This window comes from Vicia villosa, unplaced genomic scaffold, assembly GCF_029867415.1.
Source record: "Vicia villosa cultivar HV-30 ecotype Madison, WI unplaced genomic scaffold, Vvil1.0 ctg.005547F_1_1, whole genome shotgun sequence".
Taxonomy (NCBI): Eukaryota; Viridiplantae; Streptophyta; class Magnoliopsida; order Fabales; family Fabaceae; genus Vicia; species Vicia villosa.
This window is the reverse complement of record NW_026706642.1, coordinates 75,620-86,063: the sequence shown is the minus strand read 5'-3', so window position 1 is coordinate 86,063 and position 10,444 is coordinate 75,620. Positions and strand designations below refer to the sequence as shown.

General features: G+C 39.5%; 1 protein-coding gene across 1 annotated transcript; it reads right to left on the bottom strand.

Annotated features, from left to right (window-relative positions):
• Positions 1-8,238: 8,238 nt before the first annotated feature.
• On the bottom strand, positions 8,239-8,547 carry LOC131642652 (uncharacterized). Its single transcript, XM_058912872.1, has one exon. The coding sequence runs from the start codon at positions 8,545-8,547 to the stop codon at positions 8,239-8,241; it is 309 nt and encodes a 102-aa protein (XP_058768855.1).
• Positions 8,548-10,444: the final 1,897 nt, after the last annotated feature.

Sequence of the window (10,444 nt, the reverse complement as noted above, 5' to 3'; positions counted from 1 at the left end):
CTTCTGCCAATACTTCTAGATAAGAACTTCCTGAAACTTAAATCATATTCTTTCAGAATATGGTTTAGACTAGGAGTGGATTGTTCTGAATCAGAAGGAGATCCAACATTATTGGATAGTTTTAAAAGTTTTTCTTTTAATTCAGAATTCTCCAACTCAAGCTTCTTTGTTTCAAATTCAAATAGCTTTTTCAGCTTTTTGTATTTGAGACTGATTTGAGACTTGAGTTCCAGAAGTTCAGTTAGACCGGAAACTAACTCATCTCTAGTAAGTTCAGAAAATACCTCTTCAGAATCTGATTCTGATGTAGATTCTGATCCGTCATCTTCTGTCGCCATCAGCGCACAGTTAGCCTGCTCATCTTCTGAATCATCTTCTGACTCATCCCAGGTTGCCATAAGACCTTTCTTCTTATGAAACTTTTTCTTGGGACTTTCCTTCTGAAGATTTGGACATTCGTTCTTGTAGTGTCCAGGCTCATTGCATTCATAGCACATGACCTTCTTCTTGTCAAATCTTCTGTCATCAGAAGATTCTCCACGTTCAAATTTCTTTGAACTTCTGAAGCCTCTGAACTTCCTTTGCTTGGTCTTCCAGAGTTGATTTAGCCTTCTGGAAATCAAGGACAGTTCATCTTCTTCTTCAGATTCTGATTCTTCAGGATCTTCTTCTCTAGCCTGAAAAGCGTTAGTGCATTTCTTGATATTTGATTTTAATGCAATAGACTTACCTTTCTTTTGAGGCTCATTTGCGTCCAGCTCTATTTCATGACTTCTCAAGGCACTGATAAGCTCTTCCAGAGAAACTTCATTCAGATTCTTTGCAATCTTGAATGCAGTCACCATAGGACCCCATCTTCTGGGTAAGCTTCTGATGATCTTCTTTACGTGATCAGCCTTGGTGTATCCCTTGTCAAGAACTCTCAATCCAGCAGTAAGAGTTTGAAATCTTGAAAACATCTTTTCAATGTCTTCATCATCCTCCATCTTGAAGGCTTCATACTTCTGGATTAAAGCTAGAGCTTTAGTCTCCTTGACTTGAGCATTTCCTTCATGAGTCATTTTCAAAGACTCATATATGTCATAGGCCGTTTCCCTGTTAGATATCTTCTCATACTCAGCATGAGAGATAGCATTCAGCAAAACAGTTCTGCATTTATGATGATTCCTGAAAAGCTTCTTCTGATCATCATTCATTTCTTGCCTTGTCAGCTTTACGCCACTGGCATTTACTGGATGTTTGTAACCATCCATTAGAAGATCCCATAGATCACCATCTAGACCAAGAAAGTAACTTTCCAGTTTATCTTTCCAGTATTCAAAGTTTTCACCATCAAATACCGGCGGTCTAGTATAACCATTGTTACCGTTATATTGCTCAGCAGAGCCAGATGTAGATGCAGGTGTAGGTGTAGACTTTTCACTTTCATCAACCATCTTTTACTGAAGCGTTTTTCTCTTCCTGAATCTTTTCTAAACACGGTTAAGTGCTTGCACCTTAGAACCGGCGCTCTGATGCCAATTGAAGGATAGAAAAACACTTAGAAAGGGGGGGTTTGAATAAGTGTAGCTTTAAAAACTTGACAGATAAAAATAAATTGCACAGTTATTTTTATCCTGGTTCGTTGTTAACTAAACTACTCCAGTCCACCCCCGCAGAGATGATTTACCTCAACTGAGGATTTAATCCACTAATCGCACGGATTACAATGGTTTTCCACTTAGTCAGCAACTAAGTCTTCCAGAGTCTTCTGATCACACACTGATCACTCCAGGAACAACTGCTTAGATACCCTCTAAGACTTTTTCTAGAGTCTACTGATCAACACGATCACTCTAGTTACAACTGCTTAGTTCACTCCTAAGACTTTTCCTAGAGTATTCTGATCCACACGATCACTCTAGTTCCTTACAACTTAATGTAATTCTAAGAGTATTACAAATGCTTCTTAAAAGCGATAATCACAAACTGTGATATTTCTCTTAACGTTTAAGCTTAATCTCACTAATATATTACAACAGCAATGTAGTGAGCTTTGATGAAGATGAAGATTCTGAGTTTAGATTTGAACAGCGTTTCAGCAAGTTTGATATGAGTTGTTTTGGTGCAGAATCGTTAACCTTGCTTCTCATCAGAACTTCATATTTATAGGCGTTGGAGAAGATGACCGTTGAATGCATTTAATGCTTTGCGTGTTCCGTACAGCATCGCATTTAATGTTATACGCTTTTGTCAACTACCTCGAGCCTTGTTCACGCTGTGTCTACTGACGTAGCCTAGAATAGCTTATAACGCTCCTTTTGTCAGTCAGCGTAGCTTGCCACTTGTACTTTCTTCTGATCTGATGTTTGTGAATACAACATTTGAATATCATCAGAGTCAAACAGCTTGGTGCATAGCATCTTCTGATCTTCTGACCTTGAAGTGCTTCTGAGCGTGATACCATCAGAACTTCAGTGCTTCTGTTCTCTTGTTCTTCTGATGCTTCCATAGACCCATGTTCTGATTCTGCTTCGACCATCTTCTGATGTCTTGCCAGACCATGTTCTGATGTTGCATGCTGAACCCTTTGAGACAAAGCTTCTGAGCGCTGAATTATGCGTACTCTTTATATATTTCCTGAAAGGGAAATTGCAATGGATTAGAGTACCATATTATCTTAAGCAAAATTCATATTATTGTTATCATCAAAACTAAGATAATTGATCAGAACAAATCTTGTTCTAACATAGGTTAGGACGCAATCCCTGAGTTTCTTGACCCATGTAGCAGTACACACGTTCGAATGATCGTGCCAGCATTTCATCATAGACTGCCCCACATCTGGGACAAAGTGCAACTTCAGTGTTTTCCCTGTGACATCTGACCAAAAATCCCACTAAGCCTTCCTCCATCTTTGGGTACACTTGTAGCAGAGGGTTTGGTTCTCTCCCAGGGTGTTCCCATCTTTCGCGTCGAGCCCTTTCAAAGTTTGCTTCGACCCTTCGATTCAGCATGATCAAACATCTTGGACACATCCATTGTTTTCCGCCATTCCTTTCATGGCAATTCCAGAGGTAGTCCTTGAGGCTTTCTCCTCTTGGAGGAATTTCAATGCCCCCCTTTTGCCTTGTCAACCATGTCTCCAATTCGCCAAATTCAGACACTGGACGTCTGGCGCTGACCATGTTAACAACTGCTGGAGGAACTTCAGAGATCTGGATTTTCCGGAGCTTCACCCTGAGGTCTTCAGTGGCCTTGCTGTTCTCTCCCCTCGAACCCTCAGTTATCTCTGTCTTGGAAGATTCTTCAACATCAGTATTGAAGATTGCATCATCATTTAGGCTTTCAGTAGCCTGCTCTCCATTGAACACCGTTTTAGTTTCCGTAACTTCGACTTCAGATGCCTCTACCATGTTGATATCCAATGGCTCACAGAGGCTAGCGTCAGCAATGTTCAGAGGATTTGTGTCGACCCTCATGTGGCTCTTGGTCTTGTCAACAAATTTCAACCTCCCATCTTTGATAGCATTTTGAATTAAATCCCTGAAAAGAAAACATTGTGAGGTTTTATGGCCCAAAAAACCATGATATTTACAAAAACCTCTCTTCTTCCGTTGTTCTAACGGAGGAATTTTGGAATTTTGAGGCAGTATCATTTGGCCATCTTTTACTAGTAAATCAAATATTTCATCACACTTGGTGACGTCGAATGTGTAAGTTTTCTTAGGGAATCTATCGTTCTTATCGCTTTCTACTGGGTTTTTTCCATTTGCAGGGTTGAGTAGTTTGCAGGCATAAGGTGGCGCTTCCTTCAGTTCAGCCAATTCTATTTCGGCTTCTTCAGGGTTGTATGAGTCGTTAAAAGACTCATCATCAGCGTCTTCCGCTTCGACGTACGCTACCCTTTCCTTTTTATAGTTTTTATTTGCCTTAGCCTTTTCTGCCTTCAAGCGTTCGACTTGTCGAACCCTATCTGCCAACTGGGCCATATCCCTAAGGTATTGAGTATCTAGTTTCTTCCTAATTGAATAATCTAGACCACCCGCAGCCATTTCGACTAGTTCATGCTCTGGGACTGTTGTGAAACACCTTGATTTCAACAGTCGGAACCTATTTAAGTAATCATCAATTGGTTCTGTAAACTTCCTCTTAATACTGGCCAATTCTTTCAGACTTATCTTTGTTTGACCCATGTAGAATTGTTCATGGAACAACCTTTCTAAGTGTGCCCAAGCATCTATCGAATTTGGTGGCAAAGTAGTGAACCAAATGAAAGCATTCTTTGTTAGCGAACTAGGGAAATATTTGATCCTTAAATCCTCGTTCCCTGCTAAGTCTCCTGCCTCTGTCAAGTATCTGGCGATATGTTCGACAGTTGACTCGCTAGTTTCGCCTGAAAACTTTGTGAACTTGGGTACTTTAGTGCCTCTAGGCAACTCTGTTTGCATGATATAATCTGATATGGGGGATGTATAATTTGGACGTCGAAGTCCAGTACTAAGGCCGTTATTGGCCATAACCCTTTCTATCATGGCAGTTAGGTTATTTTCTGTAGCCAGATTTTCTCTTCTGACTCTCTAGACGATTTCATCTGGATGTTCGTTCCTACCCACAATCCTTAATCTGGGTCGATCTTCTTCCATTTCCTGTCGAACGGGGACAGTTCTTTGATTCGAAGCCTCTAAGTTTATTACTTGAGTCCCTTCGATCGTTTCTGTTCTCTGTGGGGCACCTACATTCTTAGTGGCTGTCCTAGACGGGGGAACCACATCTTGTATACGTTCCAAAATGGGCCTCTCTTCTTGATTCAAAGGCTGCTTGTCTTTTCGTCTAGGTGGTGGAACTCCCATGAAATCTGCCATTCGATTCATTTGAGATGATATCTTTTGAAAAATCTCCACGTTTTCCCGATTCGTACTAGTGATATTTGTTGCTAGTGGATTCAAAATTGAAGCCAATTCTTTGGCCAAGACCCCTAACATATCATGGTTGCTTGCATCCATTTCTTGCCGGAATGCTGCTTGATTATTTGTGGTAAAATTGGGTATTTGGGCAGAAAAGCCAGTATTGTGTGCACTTCGACCCACTGAACCAACATTTGGCGAAAACGTCGCATTGTTAGTTGTAGCATATGTAGGTCCTGCCCCTCGTACGCCTGTTCCAAATGGGTATGGTATTCCGTATGGGTAATTTGGCCTCCACTCGAAAGCAGAGTTCGACCCCTGGTTAAATAAGTTATTTGCAGCATTTGTCGAGGAAAGTGGCATCTCCTCCGCGCTTGTGGATGAAGGTGCGGTGGTCGACACTGAAACTGGAATAGTCCCTGATTGTCCTGTATTATTCTCAGGCATAGCCTGGGAATTATCTGCAGGTCTCGATCCATTTGGACCCGGTATATCCCGTGCTCCTTGAGTAGAAGTCGAATTTGCCGCTCCTGATCCTGAGCCTTGTGGGGGATCTTGATCTCCCCCTGCACTGGTCGTAACGGCCATTTTCTTGTTGTACCTTCGTTTGGGAATCGGTTGTGCACTGTTCGTTAACTTACCGTTCCTAAGGTTCATACAAGGTCTTGATATTGTCTAGACAAAAATAAAACAATTGATTAAAAACAATCTGCTTGACACTGTCCCACTGGGCGTGCCAATTTGTTTACGGTGATTTCCGGTAAACAACCGCTAGTCCTCCAAACTATAATAAATATGATTTGGTTACTCGCAGGATCGACTAGATTGATCCTAGGACATAGTCAAGAAGATTGTTATTGATGGTCATTCGAACCATATCTATGATTCATCTTGTCAATAAGAATTACTTTGAACGAAACAAACAAAATTAGCAATCACTTCGTTATACACGTGAGTATAACTTCAGCGAAAGTTAAGTCAAGATAAAATATGAGACGAAACTGTAAAAGTGCAAAAATCTTAAAGTGCAGAAATGTTAAATACTTCAAAGATAAATGACATGAAAATAATGAGTACAAAAACGTAAATGGCAAGAAGTAAACGAAATGCAATAATATTGAAAGATACTTGAAAATAAAGGGAAAATACACATGTATTAAAATGGTGGTGTCATACGTACATTTCTCAGCGAACTCTTTCTCTTTAACACTTGATACTTGAGTAATATGTGAGTGATTTGTACAAAATGAACACACGGAATCCTAATATTAAGACCCTTATTTATACTAGTTTCGAACTTAACGGTCCTACGCTAATCTAATGCCACGTTTCTCATAAGAACCTCAGGAACGCCATCTGTCTTTAGACAGTTACGAAACCGTCTTCGAATTTCAAATCCTCCCGCCTAAGTCCTTCTTCGACGCGTGGCAGTGTATTTAACATTAAAACACTACAAAAGCACGCTAAGTGTCAATACTTAACATATTTCACGAAATCTGTCTAAGTCTTCGAAGACATATACTCCTACTAGCTTCAACATTCACTATCTTCGTTATAACTTAGAAATCTTCATTCTCGAAGCATGGCCATCAGGAGCCATTTTCATCTTCAAAGATGGTCATCAGTAACCATCCTTCCTTCGAGTTTTTATCCTTCGAAGGACCATGTTTGCAAAACGAAATCTTCAGCTAACACATGGCTAAAACTTCTTCCTCGGTATCATTAACCACCCCATTGTCGTCCTTAAGATCAACCTCATCTAACAACTGACCATTTACAATTGTTTTAAAATAGCCAAACTTTCCCAAACTTAGCTTTGGATATAAGAAGCAAATATGTTCTTTTCCCTTATCATAGCCCTGCTTAACAAAGAGAAGAGACTTCATGTAATGATATTAAAAAATAGATGGAGCTCTAAATGATTATTTTAGACTTCTTGAAATTTAAAATTTTTGGAGATAAAAAATTTCACAAACACGAATTAAGTATTGTCAAAATAATAAATTTATCGTAAGAAAATAATTTGTACATTTCTTTATTTAATTTTAGAACTTTTTTACTATTACTTTGATTAAAAATAATACATTTCATTTTTATTTTATTATGATTTTGAGGATCCATGGAAACTGAGTTAGAGTAAAAAATCTCTTGTAACAAGCATACGAGACAGAGAAAGGAAATAGATTTTAAGGCTGAGGATGAAGATCTCGCCCCCGCCCCATTGACATTCTTATACTGTCTCCACTTTATTGACCTACTCTAACTTCATTGACATATTTTTTTAAAGATTAAATATTTTTTTCGTCCTTATAAATAACCTAAATTCGATTTTAGTCTCTATACAAAATTTCTTCAAATAATGATCTCCTAATTTATTTAAGAAGACTACAAATTCATCTAATTTTCTTTTTAGTCATTGATTTTTTACAATAAATAAAAATAATCACAAATGAAAAGAAAATCATAAAGGATAAAGAAAAAATCCAAATCAGATTGCTTTCACTCTCCAAAGAACAAAATATCATGAAGGTTTCTCAATGCACCCCATAGATCTCTTATACACCATGCAAATTTCCATTTTTGCCCATTTCTTCCGGAGATGCACATACGAAAGCACGTCATTTTTTGAAAAAGTTTGATTCCTTTCGTAGATGCATCTACGGAAGCGTATAAAATAAAAGAAAACACAGTTAACTTCACCTTATTTTCATTTTAAAAATACTTCCGTAGACGCATCCACAGAATGTGGTGAAAATAGAGTGTTCTGTAGGTGCATCTACGGAACAGTCTGCTTTTTTTGAATTCATGTCATTTTCATGATGAAACTCCATTTTTAAAGACATACATTTTCAGATTCAGTAATGCAATTTAAAGACAACGGTAGGTAGACCAATAAAAATACAATATATAAATAATGTCGAGTACATCATCAAATACAAACAAAAATGAAATATAAATACATCATCAAATATAACTACTGAGTATGTCGGGCGTCCTCCTGTGTACCATCATGTGCATCCCCTCCGAATACATGAAGGGATCTGCTGGCTCTACCCCTAGCATCAAGTGTCCCACGGGTCCTGGCACGATGTCGATAGTACATAAATGCACTCTCTGCCATCCTGATCATATTATCCAGCACACGCCTAGAAGCAGTCCCCTCAGGGAATAAATCCTCTACAATGGCTCTGATGCCCCTGTTAGCTATCTGATGACACAGAGAAAGAAGATCCTCAGTATGGTCCAACTGAGCCTGATGCGCACGGAGAATCTCCTCGTGGGCTGGTATGGGAGGACCTCCCTCTGCAACTAGAAGCATGTATGGATGTGAGAATCTATAGTACCATGTGATTTACCCCTCGGCACAGCTCCAATCGTGCTCTGATAGCGTCGCTCGTGCCTCCTCATGGATCATGTGATGCTCCCAGTCTGCAAAGACCTCATCTAGCTGTCTGCGGGTCATGGCGATAGGAGCTGAAACAGTAGGATCGTGAGGTATCGTCTGCTCGTATCCAAATTGACGCATGACACGCTCCGGAAGGTAGCGTACAACAATGGCCGAGCTGTCGGCCAACCATCCAGAATACAGAGCCATCTCATCAAACAGAACCTTCACTTGGTGCTCATCATAGCAGCAATACCTGATGTCCTCTGCGGCCATGCGGTCAAGAGCGCGCTTGTAGGTGATCAGTGGTTTTTACACGTTTATTTACCGTTGATTTTAGTCGTCTTTGCTTTATATTGTCAAGTGTTTTACTTCATTCTTCTACATTTTATGCTTTGGTTGTGTATTTTACTGTTTGCAGGCTCAAAGGAATAAATCGAGATAAATCAATGCGAAAAAGTACAAAAAGGGGAGTTTCGAAGGAAGTGAAAAATCAAGCTACATGAGGTCTGACACGACCACCTGTGTCACCTGAAACTGGCCGTGTTAGGATGAAGCTTGACCAATAAAATGCAATAGAGATGAAAGTTAGAGGGCTGACACAGCCCGTGTTAGAAAGTGTGAGATATGGAAATTTTCAGCATGTTTCTCATCGTGACAGGCGTGTAGTATTTTGATCATAACTAGAGCTTCGTAACTCCGATTGACGCGGTTCCGGTGGCAAAATTTTGCTAACGAAAAAGGCTACAACTTTTATGAAGAACTCAAAGCCAAATTCTGAAGTTATGGGCTGACACGGGCTGTGTTACCTGACATGGGCACCCGTGTCAAGAGGCCTGGGAGAAAAAAAATAAGTTTTAAGATGACAGAAGTCTGACACGGCCCGTGTCAGCATGTGACGCTGATTTTATGATTTTTTTTCATATTTTTTCCATGGGTTAAGCTGTGGGCCAACCAACCTAAGTGAGTCTGCACTTTTTAGAAGAGTTTTAACGATGAATTAGAGGACTTTTTGGGAGGAGAAGACACGATTGAAGATTGGAGAAAACAAGGGTTTGGGAGAGAAGAAGGTTTTCATGAATGGAAGCGATTGAAGATCAACTTTCATCTTAATTCTTGTAATGTCTCTATTTTATATTTTGTTTTCTTTGAACAATATGAGTAGCTAAACCCCCCAATGCTAGGGGGTGTCCCTGATTGGATCATGTAATGACTTTGAATTCCCAATTTCCTCAATTGTATGTTTTATTATTCAATTTGATTGTACTATGTTTTTATGCTTTCTTTGTCGGACAAACAAGGATTGATTTACGGTTGTTAAGGTTTTTGTACAATTAGATTATAGTAGATATCACCTAGGAATAGGGATACCCTATAGTTACCGGTTAACTCTTGATAAAACAATTGCCCGATTTCATAATAAATCTCTAAGGAATTAGGATTTAGGTTGAATGTTCAAAGGTTTTACCGCTAAGGTTATTATAGGGACAATCACACACTTTACCCTAGCATAATACTCATATTTGTCAAAAAAGCCAATTTACTTTTCTGCTTATTTTAATTATTGTTTAGTGACAATTTGCAAACAAAACCCCAACATTAATTTTTGTTTAATTGAACTACAATTTGAACTCGATATTACTACGCAGTCCTTGAGATCGACATTCGGGGAATTTCTCCGTTATTACTACAGAGGCAAAACAGTACACTTGCTATTTTACCGATCAGTATGGATCCGGCACCTGGTTCCCTCTAAGAGGGGTGAAAGCACTGGCACGTGGTATGACCTATGTGTACTCCTCTACCTCTACCTAGTCAATAATGTTTGAGAAGTGCTGTAGTATCCAACCCTAGAAAAAAACACGGTTATTTTCAAGTACAATAAAAAAACTATAAAAAAGTAGAAAAGTGTAAGATTGTTACCAACAAAAGAGTACAGCTGCCTGCAACTGTCCTTGCCTTCCACAGGCATCCCTCTCCAAGTCTATGATAATTGTATGCCAGTACAGCCGCTCCCCAATTGTACTCATGGATACGTGTTATATCCGATAAGTACGTCAGGTAGATGATGTCTGTGTACGACGAGCCCGTGTCCACAAAGAGCTGAGTGCCTATCAAATATAAGAAGTAGCATCTCAGGGCCCGCTCTCTGTGTGTAGCCTGCTCTAACACA

Excerpts from the sequence above, each read along its gene's own strand:
- LOC131642652 (XM_058912872.1), bottom strand. The coding sequence starts at position 8,547 with ATGGCCGCAGAGGACATCAGGTATTGCTGCTATGATGAGCACCAAGTG.